The sequence below is a fragment of the Populus alba genome, chromosome 13 (genome assembly GCF_005239225.2).
Source record: "Populus alba chromosome 13, ASM523922v2, whole genome shotgun sequence".
NCBI lineage: Eukaryota > Viridiplantae > Streptophyta > Magnoliopsida > Malpighiales > Salicaceae > Populus > Populus alba.
Window position 1 is genome coordinate 15,671,757 of NC_133296.1, and position 26,121 is coordinate 15,697,877.

At 36.8% G+C, this 26,121-nt stretch overlaps 6 protein-coding genes across 6 annotated transcripts; 1 reads left to right on the top strand and 5 right to left on the bottom strand.

Annotated features, from left to right (window-relative positions):
* Positions 1-247: 247 nt before the first annotated feature.
* On the top strand, positions 248-2,541 carry LOC118028193 (indole-3-acetic acid-amido synthetase GH3.6). The gene is made up of 3 exons (XM_035031732.2): positions 248-648; positions 753-1,681; positions 1,791-2,541. The coding sequence occupies exons 1-3, from the start codon at positions 338-340 to the stop codon at positions 2,375-2,377; spliced, it is 1,827 nt and encodes a 608-aa protein (XP_034887623.1). The 5' UTR covers positions 248-337; the 3' UTR covers positions 2,378-2,541.
* A 6,996-nt stretch (positions 2,542-9,537) lies between these two features.
* LOC118028194 (putative F-box/FBD/LRR-repeat protein At4g03220) lies at positions 9,538-11,284 on the bottom strand. The gene is made up of 3 exons (XM_035031733.1): positions 10,247-11,284; positions 9,946-10,128; positions 9,538-9,855 (listed from the first exon to the last, which is right to left on the bottom strand). Exons 1-3 carry the CDS (start codon positions 11,282-11,284, stop codon positions 9,538-9,540), a joined length of 1,539 nt encoding a protein of 512 aa, XP_034887624.1.
* Positions 11,285-14,258: 2,974 nt separating this feature from the next.
* Positions 14,259-15,326, bottom strand: LOC118028187 (fasciclin-like arabinogalactan protein 12). Its single transcript, XM_035031726.2, has one exon. The coding sequence runs from the start codon at positions 15,224-15,226 to the stop codon at positions 14,417-14,419; it is 810 nt and encodes a 269-aa protein (XP_034887617.1). The 5' UTR covers positions 15,227-15,326; the 3' UTR covers positions 14,259-14,416.
* Positions 15,327-17,669: 2,343 nt separating this feature from the next.
* LOC118028186 (fasciclin-like arabinogalactan protein 12) lies at positions 17,670-18,734 on the bottom strand. The gene has a single exon (XM_035031725.2). The coding sequence runs from the start codon at positions 18,640-18,642 to the stop codon at positions 17,833-17,835; it is 810 nt and encodes a 269-aa protein (XP_034887616.1). The 5' UTR covers positions 18,643-18,734; the 3' UTR covers positions 17,670-17,832.
* Positions 18,735-20,684: 1,950 nt separating this feature from the next.
* On the bottom strand, positions 20,685-21,710 carry LOC118028190 (fasciclin-like arabinogalactan protein 12). The gene has a single exon (XM_035031729.2). It carries the CDS (start codon positions 21,650-21,652, stop codon positions 20,858-20,860), a length of 795 nt encoding a protein of 264 aa, XP_034887620.1. The 5' UTR covers positions 21,653-21,710; the 3' UTR covers positions 20,685-20,857.
* Positions 21,711-23,929: 2,219 nt separating this feature from the next.
* LOC118028179 (fasciclin-like arabinogalactan protein 11) lies at positions 23,930-24,992 on the bottom strand. Its single transcript, XM_035031718.2, has one exon. It carries the CDS (start codon positions 24,890-24,892, stop codon positions 24,098-24,100), a length of 795 nt encoding a protein of 264 aa, XP_034887609.1. The 5' UTR covers positions 24,893-24,992; the 3' UTR covers positions 23,930-24,097.
* Positions 24,993-26,121: the final 1,129 nt, after the last annotated feature.

The window sequence follows — 26,121 nt, forward strand, 5'->3', positions numbered from 1 at the left end:
ACCCAAGTAAAGCAGGGAAGAGTTAAAAAGAGTTTCTTAATTGAGGTATACCTAGGAATAATAACGAAAGATAATTTTATAGAGACATACAATTTATCCTTTTTTTTTACACTATTTGCTTGAACATGTTGCGTGTTTTTGTATGTGTAGTGGGTTACAGGCAGTCACTTAGATTTTTTATTTTATTTTTTTGTTCTATATAAACCCCATACTCCCTCCCCTTCATTTCACACCAAACAATATAGCCCTACTTGCTACAATTGCTATAGTTTCTTCCTTCTCCTTGTCTCCTCCTAAATTTCCATTCTTTCACTTTGTTTTTCTATATATTAAAACCATGCCTGGAGAAGCTCCTATGAAAAACTTGGTTTGTGAAAAAAGTAGAAAGGCTTTACAGTTTATTGAGGATGTTACACGTAATGCTGATGAGGTGCAAAGAAAGGTTCTTGCTGAAATCCTCTCTAGGAATGCAAATGTTGAGTATTTGCAGAGATATGGCCTGAATGGGAACAAAGCAGAAAGAGAAACTTTCAAGAAAGTGATGCCTGTTGTCAGTTATGAGGATCTGAAGCCAGATATTGATCGTATTGCTAATGGAGATACTTCTCAAATCATATGTTCCCAGCCCATTTCAGAGTTCTTGACAAGGTGATGATTCCATCAACTTAGCTTCAGAAGTGTTTATATATATATAATGGTATATGTGTTTATCAAAATATATATATAATGACCTGGTGCTATTTGATGTGTAGTTCTGGTACATCTGCTGGAGAAAGGAAACTGATGCCAACAATTGAGGAAGAGCTGGGAAGAAGATCATTGCTATATAGCCTATTGATGCCAGTGATGAATCAATTTGTTCCAGGTCTGGATAGAGGAAAAGGGATGTACTTTTTGTTCATAAAATCAGAAGCTAAGACTCCAGGAGGACTATTGGCACGTCCAGTTTTAACTAGCTATTACAAAAGTTCATACTTCAGAGATAGGCCATATGATCCATACACCAACTATACTAGCCCAAATGAAACCATTCTCTGCCAGGATTCTTACCAGAGTATGTACTCTCAATTGCTTTGTGGCCTTTATCAAAACTATGATGTTCTTCGAGTCGGTGCAGTCTTTGCTTCTGGGTTCATTAGGGCAATTAAGTTCCTTGAAAAACATTGGATTTTGCTTTGCAATGATATCCGGAATGGAACAATTGACCCCAAAATAAGTGACCCTTCAGTAAGAGAGGCTGTTTTGAAAATTCTCAAACCCAGCCAGAAACTAGCTGATTTTATTGAGGCTGAATGCACCAGAGAGTCATGGAAAGGGATCATAACTAGGTTGTGGCCTAACACCAAGTATATTGATGTTATTGTCACAGGGACAATGTCACAGTATATTCCTACACTTGACTATTACTGTGATGGCCTCCCCCTAGTTTGCACCATGTATGCTTCTTCTGAATGTTACTTTGGCCTTAACCTGAATCCTTTGTCTAAGCCAAGTGAAGTTTCTTACACCCTCATCCCAACCATGGCCTACTTTGAGTTCTTGCCCGCGAACCGAAAGAATGGACTTATAAATTCAATCACTGCACCGACATCCCTTGATCAGAAGAAAGACCAGGAATTGGTTGATCTTGTTGATGTCAAACTAGGTGAAGAATATGAGCTTGTTGTCACCACCTATGCAGGTAAGCAGCGAAACCCTTTCCACAATACATAAATTGCTAACTTCTTGACAGAATATTAAATTGCACCGTTTTGGCCTTAAATGAAATTGATAACAATCTTTTTTTTCAGGTCTTTATCGGTATCGAGTGGGGGACATACTTCGCGTGGCTGGATTCAAGAACGAGGCTCCTCAATTCAACTTTGTATGTAGAAAGAATGTTGTTCTCAGCATTGATTCTGACAAGACTGATGAAGTTGAGCTGCAGAATGCAGTGCAGAATGCAGCTAACCATCTCTTACCATTCGGTGCATCTCTCACAGAATATACAAGCTATGCTGATACATCAAAGATACCTGGCCACTATGTAGTATTCTGGGAGATCTGCCTTAGTGGAACAACTCCTATTCCTCCTTCAGTTTTTGAAGACTGTTGCCTTGCTATTGAAGAATCACTCAACAGTGTTTATCGCCAAGGCCGAGTCTCAGATAAGTCCATTGGCCCTCTAGAGATAAGGATAACTGAGAAGGGGACATTTGACAAGCTCATGGACTTCGCTTTAAGCCAAGGTGCATCAATAAATCAGTACAAGGCTCCAAGGTGTGTTAAATACGCACCGATTATCGAGCTTCTCAACTCAAGGGTTGTGTCGAGTTACATCAGTCCAAAATGCCCGAAATGGGCTCCTGGTCATAAGCAATGGTGCACTCCAAACTGAAGGATGAGTACTTCTTTCTAACATATATATAGGGACTTCAGGTTTCAGTGGAAGTAGAAGGAATAGAATAGGAATGTCTTGGAACCAAGATATGTAGTAGAATAATCCCAGTCTAGGGTTTCTTGTTTAAGCTGTTTAATATTTATCTAAATCGTTTGCTTGTACACAGGTTTCTTGATGATGACCTCGTAATTTGCTTATATACTTCTGCCAATTCCAAGCATCAAAAGTAAACCAGAAAATGATCAAGCACACAACTATTATGTTTGGCTACGCATTAATGTGCCAACTTAACGGATGAAAGGACAGTGATTATTATATAACATTCAATTACCTTCCAAATGGAAATACGAAAGTCAACAAATATGCAGAGAAAAGACAGAATTTGATGAACCAAAAGGATTGCAGTCATGCAATTTAAATTTATAATTCTATTCTCTCCAATAAAGTTTAATGAAGTTTTCTTTTTAAGAGGTTTATAATTTCTTTTAATAGGTCATAAAACCGATCTTTAGGGTAAAAAAAAATAAGAATTTTAGAAAATAAAAAATATATAATTAAACATGAAATCTCGACCTATAAGGTGATTTCTATTAAAATAGATATCGAGAATCTCCTAAGAAAATTTAAGTTGAATTTAATATAGTAAAGTAAAAAATTATAGCTTCTTTTAATCAGGTCTAGCATGATCAATCTGCTTTTAGACTTAGTGCTATTCTAATAATTTATGAAAACGTATGTTAGGCTATTTGTATGATTTGTTTGTGGTTATGATCTACGAGCTGTGTGAAAAATTCTTTTTGACTACATAAAACAAGTTTTTGTAGCCCGACTGCATCTGATAAATTCTTCAATTAATGTCTTCGAAAATCTAGCTAAGGGAATAGAGCTGCGAGTGTTTGAAACATCTAGTTTTATGTCCTCCTCCGTGGCTAGATATTTGAAACATGGAGATTGAAACAGATGTTTCAAACATCTGCCGCTCTGTGCTTTTTCAATGACTTAGAAGGCACTGATGTTGCAACTCTTTTCCGGCATTCTAGCCCATTGTCTTAAAAGGTCATGTGTTATTGCACTGCAACACTTACAAATGCTCGTTGCTTACTGATATTGCTGATAATTGTCTCTGATGATCTGTACAAACAAATCAGGAACATTCACCAAGTACTCTAGCTACATTAACCAAGGATTAATTCTCAAGAGATTCTATTACATTGGCGAAAGAACAACGAGTCTAAGTCTAGATTTTTGGACAAGATAGCACGTTGAAGTTCTGTTTTTCACAGACAAGATAAATTCCACCTTCTTGAAAAGTTAGCTTTGAAATATGAATAACTGAGACAAAAAGTACTTGGACGTAAACACGCTTGCAAATAAATTCTGCCCCATCGTTGCCCCCCTGCCTAGCTTGATATTGAAATGGAGTGACCCTACAATGGTGACCTTGCATTTAAAGCTTACAAAGTACACATGTGAGCTGTAAGATATTGATGTTGTTCCTCATGTTAATTGAGTCACCAAGATGTTCATAATTGAGCACTTGAAATTGACCTGAAAATACGCTTATGTGCAGACACACACATGCGTGCATGCGAGCTCTAGAGAATTCGTTGTCTGGTCTAGATATGCAGCTTGGGAGAATAAGTTGATACACAAAATATTGTTGATTGTATCATTTTCATGTTTCATCAACTTCCCCACCATCTTTCACAGATGCCTCGTGTACTTCCATGAAAGAAAAATAATTAGCTTTCCATCCATTACTAATGGCAGTCCACTTTTCTATCTCTTTTGTAAAAATTTCCTGCTGTTAATTAGTGTTTGTGGAAATTTAGTAGCCAACGGATCTAAAAAGACTGATTACAAGTAGTTAGACGAGAAGAAATGATAGCAAAAAAGTTCTGGCTCCATGTAGAGGATACTAATTAAAAAAGGAAACGTGCTGCTGTTAAAAGATGATGGTAGTTTAGAGGTTTTACTGATTAGAAATTGAAATAACAGTAGTTTGATAGTTAAGATTTTTAGTTGTAGTAGTTTAGTAAAAAAAAAAGACTTGGTTTATAATTTGGAAATTGTTGAAGGATGTGGAATACAAAAAGCAAAAACTTTGTTGATAGTTTTAGGACAAAGGCTTTAAGCTTAGCATAGTTTTTGGCTTGATTTACACGTGATGGTTGCATGGCTATTTATAGCCTTTCTAATCAATCTAAATGATACAATCTAAACAAACTTTCCAACCATAGAACTTGATGGAATTTAGCCAATACACTAGAAAATTCTAGAGTTCTTTGAATTATGTAGAAGCATTCATTTTTTCCTCATTTCTAGTGTTTGTTTGATTTCTCTATAACTTTCCTAACTTATCTTAGAACTAACTTGTAGTTTGTAGTATTTTATAGAATTGATCTCTAGAATCTTCTTTAAGTGCATTAATAATTTAACACTTCTCCTTAATGCACTTAACTGATACTCCAAGTTGATCTCATAGTGCCTTGAACTTGAATCGTGGATGCGCTTTCGTGAAGATATCTGCTAATTGTTCTTTAGTCCTGCAATACTCGAACTCAATTTCTTTGTTGCCAACTACTTCTCGTAGAAAATGATATTTGATTGATGCGTGTTTAGTCTTGCTATTGAATATAGGATTTTCCTTCATAGTAATCCTCGATTTATTATCACATAATATCACTGTAGATCCTTATTGACATTCTCTCATATCTTTTAGTATTCTTTTACGCCATATAGCTTGACTTGTTGCTCCTACGACTACCACATACTCTGCTTCATCTGATGATTTTGCTACAAACTCTTGCTTTTTAGATGTTCAAGAAAATATTTTAGATTCAAGTGAAAAAATATAGCCTGAAGTGCTTTTTATATCATCAACTGATCCAGGCCAATCATTATATGTTTATCCGTGTAGTCTTGCTTCTATAATTGGTATATACCATATGTCATACTCCTTTGTTCCTTACAACTATCTAAGTCTTCTTTTAATAGCTCTAAAGTGGATTTGGCTTGGACTTTGCATAAACCTCAATAATTGACTTGTTGCATATATTATATCTGGTCTTATTGTTGTTAGATATAGTAATCTTTTTATTAAACTTTTGAATGTTGATGTGTCCTCTTTTTTATATCCATCTGCATTCTGTAATTTCCCATTAGTCACGAGTGGAGTAGCAACTACTTTGCATCCTATCATCATGAATTTTTTTAGAAGGCTCTCAGTGTATTTCTTTTGTAAGATAAATATTTCTTCATTTTCTTGACTTATTTTTATCCGTAAAAAATGATGCATCAAACCCAAATTTATCTTTTCAAAAGTCTTCATCATATCTTTTTTGAACTATTGAATCATCTCCTTGTTGTTTCCCATATAGATAAGATCATCAACATACAAAGAAACAATGATGGTGTTAGAGTTACCTTGGGTCTTAATGTAGAATGTTGACTTACTCTTACTCCTTCTGAATCCTTGTTCATTGAAGTAGATGTCGATTATGTTATACTAGACCCTTGGTTCTTGTTTGAGCCCATACAATGCTTTCTTTAATTTTAATACTTTATCTTTGTTACTTTTTACTAAAAAGTTGAGTGGTTGCTCCATATAGATTTTTTATTCTAAAAATCCATTCAAGAAAGCGGACTTCACATCAAGTTGATAAACTATCCATCTCTTTTTGAGCATTTAAAGCAATTAATGCTCGAATAGTATCTAGCTAACCAACTGAAGCAAATGTTTCATTATAGTCAATGGCAGGTAGTTTAGAGTAACCTTTTGCTACTAACCTTACTTTATACTTTTGTATTAAGTCATTAAAGTTAAGCTTTGTTTTATAGACCTACTTAACTCCAATAACCTATTTATCTTTTGGTTGATCCACTATCTTCTATGTCTTATTTTTCTCGATCATTTTAATTTCATCCTTCATTGCCTTCGCCCAAACTTCTTTTTTTAGCTTTCAAGCTCCACAACTATGAAGTTGCAGCTTTTATAAATGTCAATTAGTAACCTCATTTTACTAATTGGTGAACTTGAAGAAATTCTTTCTTGCCTTATAATTGATGATGATCTAGGTGAACTTGGAGGGGTTGATGATTGGCTTGTTGATGAAGAAGATCATGGTGATAATGGTGGATTTATACTTTCTTCAACATCTCCTTCATCAACTTGAGTTTAGTGAAAATTGATTATTCTTTTTTCAACTTTTTTCTTCATTCCAATTCCATTTAACATTCTCATCGAACTCAATATCTCAACTGATAATTACCTTCTTGGTCTATAGATTATATACCCAATAGCTTTTTGATGTTGAACTATAGCTAAGAGATATTCCTTGCTCGATTTTATCATCGAACTTACTCATTTTTTAATCTAGAATATAAGTGTAACATATACTGCTGAAAACTTTGAGATGCTTTACTAAAGGCTTCCTTCTTGACCATGCTTCAACTAGTGTTTTATTTGCCACTATTTAACATCTATTTAGTAAATATACAGTAGTGGATATTGCCTATGCCCAAAACTTATTTTGAAGACCTTTGTCCTTCAGCATTGATCTTGTCATGTCCATTATTGTCTTATTATTTCTTTTTGATACTTTATTTTGTTTAGGAGTATATTCGATGGTAAGTTTTCGCTCAACACCTTATTCTTCGTGAAGTTTTGCAAACTCTTTTAAGTTGTATTTTGTACCTCAATCACTCACTAGCATCTTGATACATAGGCCACCTTGCTTTTCAATATAGTTTTTGAATTTTTTGAATATGTGAAAAACTTCTGATTTATTTCCCATGAAGTAGACTTATGTCATTCTAATGTAATCATTAATGAAGAGAATGAAGTACTTGTTTTGATTTAGTGATAATGTCCTCATCGGTCCATACTCTAATAGTTTTTTCGCTCTCCAAGCTCCTCCAGAAGGAAATGACTGTCTTGGTTGCTTACCAAGTAGGCAACTTTCACAGACATCATTTACTTCTATTATTTTTTAAAGATCTCTCATCATATTCTTCTAATATAGGTCCTTCAGCACTTTGGAATTAAAGTGGTCAAATCTTTGGTGTCATAGCCAGGGATCATCAACTTGTGCCTTCGTTACAGTATTTTGGATATATTGTCATCTGATAGGAAAACATCTATTTTTCATCCTTACTATGGCAATCTTTCTCCCATTATTCTTTTTCCCATCTATATATATGGTGCAACAATCTCTATCAAAATAAAAAGCTTAACCTTTCTCCTACATCAAGCCTATGCTAAATAAATTATTTTTTTAAATTCAAAACAAGCAATACATCGTTGATAAATTGGGTATATTCCTTTGTCTCCATAATGATATTGCCTTTTCCTTTAGCCTTAACCTTTGTATTATTTTCAAATTTGACTTTGGAATTGACTAATGAGTCTAGATTGGCAAATATATCCTTGGTTTTCATGTGGTTATTTCACATGCTATCAATGTACCACATATCTTGTCTTCAATTGTAGCATGATAGCAGTAGAATAACAATTCTTTATCATCCTTCTTTTCATAAAAATTTGCTTGGTGATTATTTTGTATGCAACAATCCTTTTATAGATGTCTGAACCATCCACAAAAGTGATATTGTGGTTTGCCACGGTTCCAACAATCTTTCTCCAAATGATTTGTATTTTAAAAATATTGCAAGAAGGATATTTTCTCCTTGGCTGACTACTTTTTCTTCTAAAAATCTTTTTTTTTTCTAATTCTCTTCTAGAATTATCTGTAAATTTCTTAGTATTATGTCTAGATTTTTAAGACCTTATATTAAGCTTAGACTGAAAAGCATTTTGAATGGAGTCTTCTTCATAGCTATTGAGTCTTTTATCATGTGTTTCTAAAAAGCCTATTAGTTCAGCTACTGACATGGTTGTTAAATATTTTGATTGTTCTATAGCAGTAACTATATAGTCATATTTTCTTTTAAGACTTACTAGGAATTTTTCAACAACTCTTTGATCAGTAATACTTTCTTCTAAAGATCTCATTTGATTTACCACTACTTTAATTCTTCCATGATAATCTTTAACGGTGTTAGAATCTTTTATTTTTAATATTTTCTAACTCTATTTGTCGTGTTTAGATTATAATGGTGCGTATCTTAGAATCTTCAAGAAACTCCTCCTGCAACATATTCCATGCTTGCTTTCCTGTCGAAGCTCCAACAATCCTAGGAAAAAATTGTATTAGCTAGTGTTGTTGAATCAAATAAAAGGCATTAGTATTCTTTTGCTCTTTCACATTTAACTCCTTTTGTTATGCTTCTTTTAGAGTAGAGATATTTTCTGGGATGTCAAGTCTCTCCATAACAGTGTCTCAAAGCTTTTGAGACCTAGAAGTGTCATCATTTTTATCTTCCACAAATCATAGTTGCTCCCATAAAAAATGGGAAATTGTATAGAGATAGATTATGATGAATTTAAGGTGGTCATAAAGACCCTAATGCCCACTTACAATTAATTGGCTCCGATACCACTTTTAGAAGATGATGGTAGTTTAAGAGGTAGTTTAGAGGTTTTAGTGATTAGAAATTGAAATGAAAGTAGTTTGATAGTTAAGGGTTTTAGTTGTAGTAATTTAGTAAAAGAAGGACTTAGTTTATAGTTTGGAAATGGTTGAAGGATGTGGGATACACAAAGCAAAAACTCTGTTGATAGAAGATATAATATAAGGAGGAGAGTTCTAGGACAAAGGCTTTAAGCTTTACATATGATGATAGAAAATTCTAGTCATTCTTGAAAGTCCTTTCCTTGCTTGGGAAAATACTCTGCCTGAATAACATCATCTAACATTCTAAACATCCATGAATTTTCACTACCTCGGGTTGTTTAAGAAAGACTTCAAACTTCGGATTTGAACACCTAGTATTGCTCTTCCGAGGAGGTAGACATGTCCCAGAAGTCCCCATTCAGTTTTCGGAAAGGACTTGTCCGGAGATATCTTTGCAGAAGAGCAATATTTTGAAGCCTTTCCCAAACAACCTCAAGGTAGAAAAGATTCATGGATTTAAGAATGTGAGAATTAAGTTATTATAACAAAAGTTTTACACAAGTACGGAAAGGAATAGCAAAAAATATTCATTGCACAGCACATTTTAGAAGAGTACAATTAACAGGAAAAAATAATTATACTCTATGAAGAGGACAGTAAGAATACAATTTTAGCATTAGAAGAAGCCCAAGAGAACCCCATTATTTGTGACCGAACTTTTTGTCGCCGAAGAGAATCCTTAAAGTTGCAATATTTTGATGTGCAAAGTGTCATTTCTTGCAAGTCCTTCCCATGCTTGAGCAAAAACTTTGCTAGGCTAACTTCGTTTTCACACTCTAAGAATCCATGTATCTTTACTACCTTGAGGTGGTCTAGGAAAGGCCTTAAAGCTTGGAGTTGGGATTCCCAATATTGCTCCTCTGCAGAGGTAGACAGGTCCCACAAGTCCCTATTCCATTGCTGAAAGAACAAAAATATGAAACCAAACGAACGCTAAGTGTTCGTGTATATATAAGGCCGTAAATCAAAAGGAACATTTATGGTACTCACTCTTCTTTCAGTCTTGAAGTCATTGATGATCTTGAGGATGAGTGTGTGCAACGTGGGAGAGCTCCTGAATAGGAATGCTAATCCTGGTACATTATTTTTCTCGAAACCGGTATGCAACTCCAGAACCTTAAGGTTGTTAAATGGATGGAGAAGGTTAATAATATCATTCTTGTTTGATAGAATCTGCCAAAATAGTGAGAGTCTATTGTCATGCACTGAATAAAATATAACTATTATGCCAGAAAAATAAAAAAAGATTGTGATAATTAGCAATATTTCAGGCAGGGAGAAAGGCTTTTACCTCAACACATTGGCTATCAAGAGTTAAACTATGGACATGAGAGAGTCCAGATAAAAAATTGCACACACTCTGAAGCTTGTCCACGCTCAAATTTTCATGAAGTAGAGAGAAACCAACAGAGGCCTCATGCAGAGAGGTCAAGTTCACTAGAGAACTGCTAGCAGTAATAGAATTATATTCCCACGAAATGCTCCTGAGCCTTGGTGCATTAACCTTAAACCATGTCTTATCACTGTATGCATCAAAACAGCTTGCAACTCTTAAATTCTCCAATTTTGCAGAACAAATGTCCAAACTATGTAGCTGAAAACATTTCTCTATTGTTAAATCTTCAAGGGCTCGACAACAAACCTTGAGATGTTTCATCCCAAAACAAGCATCGAGATTAAGATTCTTTAGACAAGGAAAAGATGATTCTGTAAACAAGTCCAAGAGGGAGGATTGTTCATATAAAATGACAAGTGATAGTGACAATGTGTGGAGTAAAGGAAACCCAATAGTCATTACCGAAGATGGAAGCAATCTAAAACCGGGATACCGAGATCTCAGTTTGAGAACCCGCAAAGATTCACTCGTTATGACTCCTCGAGGGAAATTGAAGTAGTCACCGGTGGCGACTTCCACATCAAGTTCTTGCACATTACACCTAATTGCTCTTCGGATCAAACCATTTAGATGGGAGAAACTCAAATGTGCACGAAAGCGAAGGGCTCTTAGATCAGAATGCTTGTCACGGAGAGCTAGAACATTCGCTATGAAGTCCATCGATGACCACCATCTTTTCGATTTAAGCTTTGGTGTAGAACAAATGGCCTTACTAGGGTTCATTGTGGTGAAATCAAGGTCAGGAAACGAGGACCAGAGAGATCTCCATCTTTGAGATAAGACACTGGTTTGAGCAATGGATTTAAGGGGAAGAAGCAAGAGAATGTGATGGAGGATAGCATCAGGGAGATCGCTGATCCTGTCAAAGTCATTATCACCTTCATTATTTGATGCTAACCACAACTTTTTTCTCTTGGTGGATCTTGTTTCCATTACCATGATGGTGATAGTTGTGTTGAATATATCTCTCTGTATTGTAAGCTGCTATCGATTTAGATTAGGGTTTGAAAGTTTCGAAAGTGTGAGTAAGATGATGAAAGAGTGCTTGAGTTTGTTTCCACTTTCCTTCAACTTTTTAATTTCTTTTTTTTTATTATTATTTTTTGAATAATTCACGTTTGAGTTTGAAAGTTTCAAACGAGTGAAGTTAGGAATTTTTTAGCAGATTTCTTGGCAAAGCTTGCGTCTAGGTTTGACATCTCCAAGCAAGTGTGGAAGTCTCTCCCTCTCGGGATCTCTCATCTTTTCTTGTTAGCTAACTCCATGGATTTTGTTTTTTTCGTGAGGCCCAACAGGCCTTAATTATAATATAAGATATAATTTTTTTTTTTTTTTTTTTGTGATCAAAATGTTATTTATTTAAAATTTAAAATTAATTTATTTAAAATTAATTTTTTATTTTTGAATGTTTTGATATGATAACATTAAAAAATAAATTTTAAAAAATAAAAAATATATATTATTTTAATATATTTTCAGAATAAAAACATTTTAAAAATACATCTATTATATTTTCAAATAAATATTTTATTTTCCGAGTTCTGAACATGATATATAGTTTTTTGATTCTCTAATTACCCAAAATGCATTCTTTACACAGGAGCCCATTACATTTGTAATTATTTTTTATAAGATTGAAAGATGTAATGGATCAATTTGTTTTACCCAAACTTGAAATAACTCCTTGAATACAAGATCATTTTGACTTAGAACATCAAATGAAAATAATTGTTGTGGTTGCAAGTTGCAGCATAGAAAAGATGTTCTGCCACATGTTATAACCTTCTCGTTTTTTTTTCTTTTATTTACTTTGAGTTTGCATGGATTGGCATTGCCATTGATGCATTGGTCTGCGCTGTAGTGATAAATGGTCAAAACATTGAGGCCTGAGAAATTGGAAGGTATACGTATTTGGTTCTATCCAACCACATCTAATAATTCTTTAAGAGAAAATTAAATGCATAAACTGCTCAAACAATGTTGTATGGGAAACGTTGTTCTTTTTTTGGATAAACCAAGATCACGTTACTAAGACACAAAAATGGAAGCCGGAGGAGAGAAAAAAATGGTAGCAGCACTGCCAAGGAGCATCGACATGAACGACACAAACAGAAGTAAAGAGCCCCAAAAATTAAACGAGGCAAAAACAAAATCCAGAATCGAAGTTTGAAGAGAAATCTAAAACTGAAGATTTAAGAGAACAAATTGAAACAGAAGAGAGCATCTCGCAGCAGAAAACCAAAGAACACAAGCCACCTATATCTCATAATTTTGGCTGAGGATGATTGGTTTAGCTAACATGTTTCTCCCTTTTCACTTCCCAAATCCTGAAGTGTTCTCCATCTCCTGAAAAATAAACAGTGAGCAAGACCATTAATAGATGGAAAATGGAGAAATGACGGAAATATTGTTACTACAGAAAACAATTAGAAAACATCGCACAACTCATACAACTATCTTCCTTAAGTTTGAACTAGAAAATGGAGAAAAATGTTTGTTTCAATCAAAACCAGATAAGTCTTTGAAATCACACTTCCACATCCTAAAATTAATCATCTCCAGTGATAAAAGATTTGGCCAGCTAATCTAAAGCGATCCATTATTGTGACAAAACTCTTTAAGCTTTGAAGAAATTAGAAATCTTGACATGCATCCTTTATTCCACCACATTTATCAAGCGACAAGCATTCCAAATTCAGACAAAGAGTAATCAAATCGCGCACCAAGCTATTCAGTAGCAAACTTGCTTGTTCAAGAAACGATAGCTAATTAAGGAACTTGGACCCTAATAAGGAGGCAAAACTATAATTCTACATAAATTTAAACAACAATTATTTTTAAGCTCCGAAATTTTAACATCCCCATCTCTAAGAAAAAAGAAAGACAACCAACTATCTGCAAAATAGTAAATATCAAGCTGAGTTCTTTTAAATGGTTCTGAATGGTGTAAAGAATCCGTAATGCTGTGTACTGAAGTCGTAACTGAGTTGGAGGTAGAATTTAGTGTGAGGAGAGGAAAGGGACCGGTGAAGGAGGGTTTTGTTGATGAATTTGGAGGAGAAGAGCATGAGGGAAGTTAAGGGAAGGAAGTTTGGACCAGAGGTTATGCCATTTGTGGGATATTAAGGAGGTTTGCATGGGTTGTTTAGGGTTTGAGTGGTGGTGGTTTGCTTTCCTTGTTTAAATGACCAAACTTGCAAAACAAAAAAAAAGTATTAACGAACATAATGCTTGTATAATGTGAATATCAGAGTAAGATTTAAAACCTTAAAATAAACTCATAAATACATTAACAAATTAAAAAATTAAATAAAAACAAATTGGGTTTTTATTAGTCACCTAGGTGATCAACGAGATCGCCACCAAAGGTCACCTCATAATGGTGACCTAACTTTGTGGGTTGCTTGGCCAACAATCCAATCTCATGGTTTGCCCATCCAGCAACCAATTCATTTTTCTCTATCTTTTATGTTTAGTTGATCTCATCTTTTTTAAACAAATAAAGCTATATGGCACATGCTTTTATGGACTATTTTATGAGTTATTATTTGATAATTTTATGTGTAACATTTTATTTATCTTGCACACACAAGGTTTACATGATAGATATCATATTCTATCACCAATAGTTACATTTTTGCCATGAGTATTACTACCCTACAAAAAGTAATTGTTGCATGAAACAGGAGAGCGCAGTAATTAGAGGGAACAAAAAAAACATAAGAAACCAGCTTCTTCATGCTAAATATTTTTTATATTAAGCTCCAAAGAGCTAGAATCAATCTTCAACTATAAAGTAATACTTTGACCCACCATAAAGAAACAAATTTGGAGGTTAAATTGTTTCGGTTAGGAAAAAAATGAAATTTTACCGATCAAGTATATATATTGCAACTTGAACAAGAAATTAAACAAAATCTCAAAATTCCATCTTAACCACAGGCTCAAATCATACAACCTGGATTCAAAGCAAAATCAGAATTATTCAAATTTCAACAGGAATCGAAAGTCAACGAAATCATAAAACAAAACCGGAACCAAGCCCAACATATCTCCTCTCAAGTTTCAAAACCCTTCTACATGACAAGCAAACATTGCAGCAGCAACTATAACGAGTGATCCAACCACATTATTATACATAAACGTAACTGCGCTCGATATATCCACTGGAGCTACGGGACTCTCAACATTAGCTGCAGGAACTGCCTTAGTAGGCTTTTCTGGTGCGGCTGCTGCTGGAGCTGGAGCTGGGGCCTTTGAAGCAAAAATGTCCTTGGGAAGCAGCACCTTCTCAATCTTATAAATGGCTAGCTGGTTGTCCGTGTATACCGTGCCAGATAAACTTGTATTGGTAAGTCCTGTGGTTATGTTCACCGAGTTTGGATAACTTGTGACGTTAAGTGGTAACCTACTACCTGTTCCAGCCCATGTTCCAAGAGGATTGCTTACAGTCTGAAACTGGGAAGTGGAAAGGAATGTTGGAACCACGTGGAACTTCACCAACTCAGACTTGTCACCATCGCTTAGAGTATTGAGAGTTCCTGATTTGAGTTCCGAAAAGGCACCATCTGTCGGTGCAAAGATGGTTACACCAGAGCTTGAATCATTGAGCGCGGAGAACAAGTGGTTTTCCTCTTGGGTGGATCTCAAAAGGCGGATAAAGATCGTGAAGTGGCCAGCCTTCTCAAGTATTTTGGTGACGTTGGTGATTCCGTGTGGTGCAGCAGCCTGTGTTGGGGTTGCGACTGGAGGTTGTGCTACGACTACTGCTGGTGCCTGTGCTGGGGCTGCTGTTTGTGACTGGGCAAAGGTATTGATATAACAAAGGGAAAGAAGGAGCATTGAAAATGAGAAGATTGAGTACTGTTGCTTCATCTTTAAGTTTCCACGCTATAATGCTAGAGATAATGCGCAAAAATGCTAGCGCAAATTGAGCTCGATCTTAGTTGGAAGTGTTTGATGTCTGAAGAAGAGACAGAGTGAGATTTTATAGAAGTAGACAGAGGATCAAGCTAGGTGCAAGGTACGAGTTTAGTTATACAACTTGGTTGCTAGTACCTATCTTGCTCTGAAAGGTGGAGGGTCATCAATGGATGGGTTTTTTAACAATGCTGCAGCAACTACTTGGCTTGGAAAAGAAGGAAAAAATTTCTAAAAGCAGATTCTCAGTGGTGTGACAGTAAATAAAGATATCCATGATTGTCGAAATTATATTTTAGAATCATCACTGTCAGAACATTGAAAGATACTTCTTAACTTAAAAAAAAAAAAATTCCTGTCATGGCAGAAGATTTGGACAAGTAATCTTAACGGAACCATCTTTCTATATCTAAAACAGCTATGGCGCTTTCAGCTTAATAGAATGAATCTTTACTTCCTTGAATCCATGACAGACATCGATAGACTAACTTTCCAAAATTACACAGAAATCAAATCTCAACTAGACCATCACTTAAAACAACATAATCAAGCATCACCTACCTTATGTACTTGATTTGATGTTCGTGGCAAGCCTTCTTTCAAGGTTTATGCAATCTCCAGGGGAGATGCATTTGAGGGCAGCAAATATGTCCTAATACATGTTAGGGGAACACTGATTTTGGAGTATGGTTTGAAGCTACTGCAGATACAGAATTGACAGCCTACACAGATGATGATTGGCTCGTTCAGTTGATGATATGTACAGCACAACATGTTATGAGTTCAATTTCGGTTCAGGTGCTTTTTATTGGATGACCAACAAGCAAAAGCAATGGCACAAACCAATGCAGAAGCAGAGTACATAGCTGCAGCAGAAAAATCATACAAGACATGTCAAAACCAAACATATCTAAGTGAAGTTCCATTTAGTTCATGATGTATACAAAGCTAATGAGGCGACCTTAATCTACTGTGAAACAGAAAATCAACTTGAAGATGTATTCGTAAAAGCTCTTTCTCAAGCCAGATTTGAATTTCTCAGGAACAAGCTTGGATTATCAAGAAGTCGTCTCAAGGACGAATGTCATTCCAATTTTGATACTTTTGCTACATACTTAGCGCATGTTCTGTAGCAATGTACTGATATTTTGTCAAAAGTATTGCTGAAGTAAACTTGCTGAAAATCATGTCACGGCAGGTCCCAGTAGTCAAGGGGTGGTGTTGTGATCCTTGGATGGCATTAGGTGGAGTTTTTCTCGAAAGAAAGTTATAGTAATCAAGTACTTCTGCGCATATATAAATGATAATGTCAGATGTGGTGGAGCGAAAGAACAAACCGGTTTACAAAATCAGCAAAGCACTATCAGTCTTGCTATCTGTAATTTTTCTGCTGCAAACATTCTTGTTGGTCACAAAACCAGCAGTTTTGAAATTGGAAAGAACCTGAACCTGATGTTGGCTTAAACTGGAGAAAGATTCATTCAGATTAAACTTTAAAGGCTCCATTGTAAGCGCAATGTGCAGGTTATTTCACATACAGATTGGCAAAACTTCAAGTAAATTAGCTGTACCATGCAGATCCAACTTCGAGCAATCATTTTGCAACTCAAAATCCTTGAGATTGCTGAGAGAACTTCCAAAAATAAACACCACTCAATGCAAGCATCTGCGTATAATAACAAACTTTCATGAAAAGCTGTCATTTAAGAACAAAATAAGTATTATCCTACACTTGCACAAGCAACCATCTGCATATAATAAGACAATAGCTCACTAGTTATACAAAATTCACAACGAAATATCTGTTTTCACCGTTGTCCTACTGCATGTATGAATTAATGTGTAGCACTAACTTTTCTCTAGCTTCAAAGCATCAATACTTCAAGAAGAAGGAACGAAAAGAAAAGGATTATCTTAATCCTGCAGGGCAGAGCAGTAAGGTGCTTCGCATGAGCAAGTAACCCAGAACACTAATCTCCAATGCTTAATATGGTCTTTTCTGTCCAAGAATGAATACTTGTTTCAATAAAACCTGATAAATCCTTGAAATACTACCTACCTTAAATTGAATCATCTAACCTCAACCTCAAGTGATGCATTCTTTTTAGTGAAGGAACCAAGCTTTAGCTCCTGAAACTTTAAAGAACAGAACTTTACATTCTTCACTCCTGACAACCTTCAACAGATAATCTTTCCAAATATACAAACACAGAAATCAAATCACCCACAAACTTGAAGAAAACATTATTCAAGAAACACTGACCTCAGGGACTCAAACCCCAAAGAGGCAATGGTTTTATCTAACCAAAAGCTAGGAAATAAGTAGACGACACCAGGGTTACAGTGAGGGGAAAAAATGAAATTTGACAGATCAAGTATATATATTGCAACTTGAACAAGAAAATAAATAAAATCTCAAAATTCCATCTAAACCACAAGCTCAAATCATACAAACTGGATTCAAAGCAAAATCAGAATTATTCAAATTTCAACAGGACTCCAAAGTCAACAAAATCATAAAACAAAACCGGAACCAAGCCCAACATATCTCCTCTCAAGTTTCAAAACCCTTCTACATGACAAGCAAACATTGCAGCAGCAACTATAACGAGTGATCCAACCACATTATCATGCATAAACGTAACTGCGCTAGATATATCCACAGGAGCAACAGGACTCTCAGCATTAGCTGCAGGAACTGTCTTAGTAGGCTTTTCTGGTGCGGCTGCTGCTGGAGCTGGAGCTGGGGCCTTCGAAGCAAAAATGTCCTTAGGAAGTAGCACCTTCTCAATCTTATAAATAGCTAGCTGGTTGTCCGTGTATACCGTGCCAGATAAACTTGTATTGGTAAGTCCTGTGGTTATGTTCACCGAGTTTGGATAACTTGTGACGTTAAGCGGTAACCTACTACCTGTTCCAGCCCATGTTCCAAGAGGATTACTTACAGTCTGAAACTGGGAAGTGGATAGGAATGTTGGAACTACGTGGAACTTCACCAACTCAGACTTGTCACCATCACTTAGAGTATTGAGAGTTCCTGATTTGAGTTCCGAAAAGGCACCATCTGTCGGTGCAAAGATGGTTACACCAGAGCTTGAATCATTGAGCGCGGAGAACAAGTGGTTTTCCTCTTGGGTGGATCTCAAAAGGCGGATAAAGATCGTGAAGTGGCCAGCCTTCTCAAGGATTTTGGTGACGTTGGTGATCCCGTGCGGTGCAGCTGCCTGTGTTGGGGTTGCGACTGGAGGTTGTGCTACGACTACTGCTGGTGCTTGTGCTGGGGCGGCTGTTGGTGACTGGGCAAAGATATTGATATAACAAATGGAAAGAAGGAGCATTGAAAATGAGAAGATTGAGTGCTGTTGCTTCATCCTTATTTTTTTGGGATAAAATGCTCGAAACAATTCAAATATACTAATGCAAATTGATCTCAATCATAAAGTGTTTGATGTGTAAAGATGAGATATAGAGTGAGGTTTTTATAGTAGTGGACAGAGGATCTAGTTAGGTGCAATATACAATTTTAGTTATACAACTAGGTTGCTAGTACCTTATCTCACTCCAAAAGCTGTAGGGTCATCAATGGAGAGGGAAATTTAACAATGCTGCAGCAACTACTTGGCTGGGAAAAGCAGGCAAAAAAAAAAGGTTCTAAAAGGTACATTTCAAGTGGCTGTGACAACAAATAAAGATGTCCATGATTGTCTGAATCATCACTAGCAGAACAGCTGAGCATGCTTCTTAACATCAAAAGAATTCATCTACAATGACAGAAGATTTAGACAAGCAATCTAAACTGACCTTTGTATCATAAATAGCCAATCTTTGCTTTTTTAGCTTAAAAGAATGAATATTTACATCCTTAATCCTTGACAGACATTGATAGATCACTAATTTTCTAGATTCGCACGCTCAGAAATCAAATCTCACACCAGACCATCACTTAACACAACTTAATGAAGAAACACTTACCTTATGTACATGAGCCCGTAGAGGTCATGCTATTGATAAAAGTGATTTTTGCAGTATGCAAACGCAAGTCTTGAAACTTTAAGATAGCCATTTCGAAGTAAAAGGAATTGTGCTCTTTTACATGATGTTGAATGGCATAATCTTCTTTTATTCATGGAGAGGATGAAAGAAAAGGCGGTGGAGGAGGGTTTAGTAGATGAACGTAGAGGAGGAAGGATGGGGGAGTTTAGGCAAGGGATTCTATACCAGAGCTCAAGCCGTTTGTGGGATATTAAGTCTGTTTAGATTGCAGTCATGGTTGGAAGGACTGACCAGAGGATTTGGAGGAGGATCTCTTCTGGTAGGTTGTTTACGCTTTGGGTGGGAACTGCTTGTGGTTGTTTTTTTCTTTGCCTTGCTGGCTGCTGCCGCTCTATTGAACTTAAATTGCCCACCAATACCATGATTGGATCATACTTCCACCAATACCACGATTTTCCTCCATAATGCAGCAAATCATAGAAGGGTCTTTCTGGCAGTCGTCTGTCACATTCAGTTTATGAAAATTGTGAAATAACTTCGACAATTTTACTGATTGGAATCCACTTCCTCAAGCTTAAAGTAACAATCCTATGCAACACTCTCTTTTCTCTAATTATCAACACCAGCAGTTTTGAAACAGGAGAAAAGAGCTTAACCTGATGTGGGATTGCTTAAACTAGAGAAAAATTCATTCTGAGGAATCTTAAAAGGTTCCTGTGTGAGAGCAATACAGCAGATTTGTTCACATGAAGTTCAGTAGAAGTTCAAGAGATAAACCTAGTAAAGGTAGTTCTGTTTCAGAAGCCTGATTTCTTGATCATTAGCATTTTCTACTCTTTTGCATTATGTTCACCCTCGCATTCAAATGCTGTCAGCAGAACCATGTATAATCTTACAGATTAAAGAGGACAACATTTTGATTCCAACCACTTCAAAAACTTGTAATGAAATATCTGCTTTCACCATTGTCCTGCAACCTCTTTTTTCTTTCTCTCTACCCTCCCTAATGCATGTTTTGTCTCCCCTAATCTCGTGATAGTTTGCCCCATGCTCACCCTTATTAGCCGACACCCCCCTGTCTCTGCATCAGAAAAGTCTTCCTCGGAGAAAGTAATCCTATAAACCTTCCTCCAGATCCGGTGAGCTAATGTTCAATAAAAAACATGGCAACAACTAGCAAGCAAAAAACTACAACCTCTTAATATGACATCTCAGCCGAAAAATCTCCGAAACCTCCAAAAATCTCACTCCATCTACCCCTCCGATAACTAGACTTCCAAGAAATAGAACCACCAACACAACCACTATTATCTGAGAAAAAGTTAGGGCATGATTCGATGACACCAGGGTGATCACAAAAAAAAAAACAACAAATGAAGTTTGACTAATCAAGTACATATATAGCAATTTGCTCAAGAAATTAAATAAAACCTCGAAACTCAATTTTAATCATAGCCTAAAATCATACAAACTGGATTCAAAGTAAAATCAGAATTATTCAACACACGCCAAGCTTTCAATCCAACTCAGAAAAATTAGACGCTGCCGGACCCAACCCAGCTTATCCCATCTCGAGATTCAAACCCTTCTACATTATAAAGCAAAGATTGCAGCAGCAACTATACCAACTAATCCAACCACGTTATTACGCGTGAACATGACTGCGCTAGATATATCCACTGGAGCAACAGGACTCTCAACATTAGCTGCAGGAACTGCCTTCGTAGGCTTTTCCGGTGCGAGTGCTACTGGTGCTGGAGCTGGGGCCTTAGAAGCAAAAATGTCCTTGGGAAGTAGCACCTTCTCAATCTTATAAATAGCTAGCTGGTTGTCCGTGTATACCGTGCCAGATAAACTTGTATTGGTAAGTCCTGTGGTTATGTTCACCGAGTTTGGATAACTTGTGACGTTAAGTGGTAACCTGCTACCTGTTCCAGCCCATGTTCCAAGAGGATTACTTACAGTCTGAAACTGGGAAGTGGATAGGAATGTTGGAACCACGTGGAATTTCACCAACTCAGACTTGTCACCATCGCTTAGAGTATTGAGAGTTCCTGATTTGAGTTCCGAAAAGGCACCATCTGTCGGTGCAAAGATGGTTACACCAGAGCTTGAATCATTAAGCGCGGAGAACAAGTGGTTTTCCTCTTGGGTGGATCTCAAAAGGCGGATAAAGATCGTGAAGTGGCCAGCCTTCTCAAGGATTTTGGTGACGTTGGTGATGCCGTGTGGAGCAGCTGCCTGTGTTGGAGTTGCGGCTGGGGGTTGTGCTACGACTACTGCTGGTGCCTGTGCTGGGGCTGCTGCTGGTGACTGGGCAAAGGTATTGGTATAGTGGAGGAAAAGAAGGAAAACTGAAATGGAGGAGATTGAGTACTGTTGCTTCATCTTTAAGTTTCCAGGCTATTCTGCTAGAAACTATAAAAAAAAAAATGCTTATGTAAATTGAGCTCGATCTTATTTAGAAGTGTTTGATATCTAAAGAAGAGACAGAGTGAGGTTTTATAGTAGTAGGCAGAAGATCAAGTTAGGTGCAATGTACAATTTTAGTTATACTACTACTAGGTTGCTATCTAGTACCTTATCTTGCTCCAAAAGGTGGAAGGTCAACAATGGAGAAGGAAATTTAACATTGCTGCTCCATCTGAATTATCAATGGCAGAACATTTGAGCATAAATGTTAACATCAAAACAAATAATCTGTAATGACAGAAGATTTGGACAACCAATCTCTCCTGACCCATCTCTATATCTAAAACTGTTAAAACTTGGGTCCTTAAAACATGTCGAAACTAAAACTCCATCAAAAAAACTATTTTTTAACTCAAAAACTTAAGATTTAAAAAAATATATATATTGAGATTCGAATTCATAAGTGTTTTATCATTAAATTTTATGAAATAAAAATTTTAATCTAAAAACTAAAATTATGAGTTGAAGCATCAATATATGATTTATATTAATAGGTATCATATTCAAATGCAGTTAACAGGATTGTAAAGTTACGGATCCAAGATAATTGCATTCTGATTTAAACCATACTTGTAAGAATTCGAAAATCACAATGAAAATATATGTTTTCACCATTGCCCCACAACATGTATTAATTTGTATACTTTAATCTCCTGTGAAAAATTGAATAAACAGCTGTTAATTCACACCGACTTAATACTGACTGGAAACGTTAAGACTGCAACAACAACAACAAAGAATTAACTTATTCCGACAACATGGTACAGTAAGATGCTTGGCATGAAATATTTGCTTCAATGAAACCATACAACTTCCCCACCTTAAATTGAACAGTCTCTAGTGATCCAAGATTTGGACAAGGAATATCAGGCAATGCATCCTTGTTAGTGAAGGAACTAAGTTTTAGCTCTTTCAGATTTCAATAGCAATTTCTTACGTTCTTCATTTACCCACAACCTTCAAGAGATACGCTCTCCGAGCTCACACGCCCAGAAAACAAGTCACCCACAAAGTCATCTGGTAAAAAGCAATTTCCAAGAAACGTTGAGTCACTGACCTCAGGAAGTCAAGCCCCATGAAGGCGATACTCATTATTTTGTACTGAAAGTAATATTTAAGCCTCAAAATCTTACACGTCCATTTCTTAGCATAAAGGAAGAGAAAAGTCTCCGAGGGAGCAATTGAAGTAAATTTCATGTACATTGCCCTTAATGGCAGAATCAATCCACTGGGGATAACAGAGCGAAGACAGAATTTGAAACGGGAAGAGGAAGGAGGTATTATCAACAAATTCGATGCAAACGGGGAGGGAAATGCAGTGGGAATGGTGAGTGTCATCATCATACTATAAATAAAGACTAGTAAACAGGAATTTGGATGCACTAGCTATAAGCTAGTCAGAAAAGATCAAGCATGATCATGTCTTTAAGGCTGAGCTTTTCAGGAAACAATTCTCAATGAATTATAATGTAGAAACTGTATTCTCTCAATCAAGTTTCGCATGAAATGCTGGGGGATTTGTCCAGAAAGGAGCAGTATGAATGTATAATCTAATGCTCCTGATCGTCGAATCCTTGGGGGGGGAAGAACTTCCGATTGAATAAAACTCAATAAGTTCATGAATCATACTTCTTCGGATCGAAATAAATCATCTCTGACATTTCTCTTCTGCTTCCTTCTTACTGTTTTTCGCCCTGGTCAGTGGTGACAATCCGCTTCAATCTCTTTCGGCCTCCATTATCTCATACCTCACCTTCCTTCATTCCTCCACCAATCTTGTAATCACTTTCCCTTCGCTTCAGATTTCCTGCAAGCTTTCTCTCCTCTGTTATCATGATAGTTTGCCCCATATTCACCCCCACTTAGCCGACACCCCCCTAAGATCGGATCAGAAGAACCATCCCCAGAGGAAATAAACCTAAGAACCTTCGGCAAGTTAATATCCGCGAAAAAAGATGTCAACAGCTTGCAAGCTTTTGCAACCCCCTGAATAGGACTTCTCAGCTTGACAACCCTCGTCTCCTCCAAAAATTCCACTTACTACTCATTCTCCAGTAAGTATACTTCCCCAGAAATTGATTCATCAATCCAACCACCATTATCTACCCGAAAACTAGGAAATGATTAGATGACACCCGGATTATAGTTGGGAAAAAAAAAAAATTGAAATTTGACTAATCAAGTACCAAGAAATTAAATAAAATCTCAAAACTCAATTGTAATCGTAAACTCAAAGCATACAAACTGGATTCAGGGTAAGATCGAAATTACTCAACAGATTCAATACAGCTCAGAAAAATATAACATCAAAACCAGACCAAACCCCACCAAATTTCATCTCAAGATTCAAACCCTTATACATTACAGAGCAAACATTGCAGCAGCAACCATGCCAACTGATCCCACAACATTATTATGTGCGAACATAAGTGCACTAGATATATCCACAGGAGCCACGGGACTCTCAACGGTTGCTGCAGGAACTGCCTTTGTAGGCTTTTCCGGTGCGAGTGCTACTGGTGCTGGAGCTGGGGCCTTAGAAGCAAAAATGTCCTTGGGAAGTAGCACCTTCTCAATCTTATAAATGGCTAGCTGGTTGTCCGTGTATACCGTGCCAGATAAACTTGTATTGGTAAGTCCTGTGGTTATGTTCACTGAGTTTGGATAACTTGTGACATTAAGTGGTAACCTACTACCTGTTCCAGCCCATGTTCCGAGAGGGTTACTTACGGTCTGGAACTGGGAGGTCGATAAGAAAGTAGGAACTACATGGAACTTCACTAACTCAGACTTGTCTCCGTCACTTAGAGTGTTGAGAGTTCCTGATTTGAGTTCCGAGAATGCGCTATCAGTTGGTGCAAAGATGGTTACTCCAGAGCTTGAATCATTAAGCGCGGAGAATAAGTGGCTTTCCTCTTGGGTGGATCTCAAAAGGCGGATAAAGATAGTGAAATGTCCAGCCTTCTCAAGGATTTTGGTGACGTTTGTGATGCCATGTGGCTGAGCTGCCTGTGTTGGGGTTGTAGCTGGAGGTTGTGCTACAACTGCTGCTGGTGTCTGTGCTGGGGCTGCAGCTGGTGACTGAGCAAAGGTATTGGCACAATGGAGGAAAAGAAGAAAAAATAAAAAAGAGGAGAGTGAGTGCTGTTGCTTCATCTTTACAGTCCCTGATATAAAGCTTGAAATAATACCAAAACACCAAAGCAAATTAAGCTCTATTGATCGATCGTTGAAGTGTTTGATGTGTAAAGAAGGGATAGAGTGAGGTTTTTATAGTGGTGGGCAGAGGATCAAGTTAGGTTTAGTGTACAATTTTAGTTACAAACTAGGTTATTATCCAGCACCTTATCCTACTTCAAAAGGTGGAGGGTGTCAATGGAGAGGGAAATTTAACAATGCTGCAGCAACTAGTTTGCTTGGAAAAGCAGGAAAAGATTTCAGTGGTGTGACAGCAAATAAGGATGTCTATGATTGTCAAAATTATAGCTGTCAGCATCCACAGGAAGAATAGTTTTATGATTGCTAGAGCCTTCAGAGACATGGTAGCTTAAGATAGTGAGCAACATTCACTTGCATTTCAGTAACTCTCAACGAAGGAGATCTTAACGTCCTGCAATCCATGACACACATCGATAGACAGATTTTTCGAGATTTACACACAAATCAAATCATACGCCACACCATTACTTAACACAAGAAACACTAACCTTAATTGCTCAAGCCCCTTCGAAACCATATTCACAAGATTTTGCCATTTACAAGCCTCAAATCTTTAACACACCCGTTTCTGAGAAAAAAGAAGGGGAATCTTGGAGTTTCTGCATCAACAGAACAATATGAGGAAAGCTTGAGCTCGAGGTCTTTCACATGGTGGTCAATACCATTATGCATTAATCATGATAGTCTTAGAAGCCAAGTTGGAAGTAAACTTGTGGAGAGGAGGAGGGGAAAGGGGGGGCTTGTAGAGGCAGGTTTTGTTGATAAATTCAGAGGAAGGGTAAGGGAAGTGGAGGCAACGGAGCTTTGTATCAGATTTCGAGCCATTTGTGGAAAGTTCAGAAGGTTTGGATGGCAGTTTTGGTAGGAATAAAAGAGGGTGTGGACTGTAGAGAATCTCTTCTGATGAAGTTGTTTAGGCTTTTGAGTGGTGGTGGTGGTGGTGGTTCTTGACTCTGCAGCGATCTTCTTGAACTTACTTGATTACGCTTGCAAAGAACAAATCCAGAAGCAAATCAGAGAAGGGTCGGTTTTGGCAGACATCAGTCACATTCTGTTGACCAAGAAACTCATTTTTTGACAATTTTACTGATAGGAATCCACTTTCCAGCTTCGAGTGCATCTGAATGCTCTCTCTCACTCTTTTTTCAGGCAATTACCACCTCCAA

Bases quoted from the DNA above. Each gene is read 5' to 3' on its own strand.
- LOC118028194 (XM_035031733.1), bottom strand. From the start codon at position 11,284: ATGGAAACAAGATCCACCAAGAGAAAAAAGTTGTGGTTAGCATCAAAT. The intron at 10,129-10,246 runs GTAAAAGCCTTT...CTATTTTGGCAG, and splicing joins TTGATAGCCAATGTGTTGAG to ATTCTATCAAACAAGAATGA. The intron at 9,856-9,945 runs GTGAGTACCATA...TTGTTCTTTCAG, and splicing joins ACTTCAAGACTGAAAGAAGA to CAATGGAATAGGGACTTGTG.
- LOC118028193 (XM_035031732.2), top strand. From the start codon at position 338: ATGCCTGGAGAAGCTCCTATGAAAAACTTGGTTTGTGAAAAAAGTAGA. The intron at 649-752 runs GTGATGATTCCA...TTTGATGTGTAG, and splicing joins ATTTCAGAGTTCTTGACAAG to TTCTGGTACATCTGCTGGAG. The intron at 1,682-1,790 runs GTAAGCAGCGAA...CTTTTTTTTCAG, and splicing joins TGTTGTCACCACCTATGCAG to GTCTTTATCGGTATCGAGTG.
- LOC118028186 (XM_035031725.2), bottom strand. From the start codon at position 18,642: ATGAAGCAACAGCACTCAATCTTCTCATTTTCAATGCTCCTTCTTTCC.
- LOC118028179 (XM_035031718.2), bottom strand. From the start codon at position 24,892: ATGAAGCAACAGCACTCACTCTCCTCTTTTTTATTTTTTCTTCTTTTC.
- LOC118028187 (XM_035031726.2), bottom strand. From the start codon at position 15,226: ATGAAGCAACAGTACTCAATCTTCTCATTTTCAATGCTCCTTCTTTCC.
- LOC118028190 (XM_035031729.2), bottom strand. From the start codon at position 21,652: ATGAAGCAACAGTACTCAATCTCCTCCATTTCAGTTTTCCTTCTTTTC.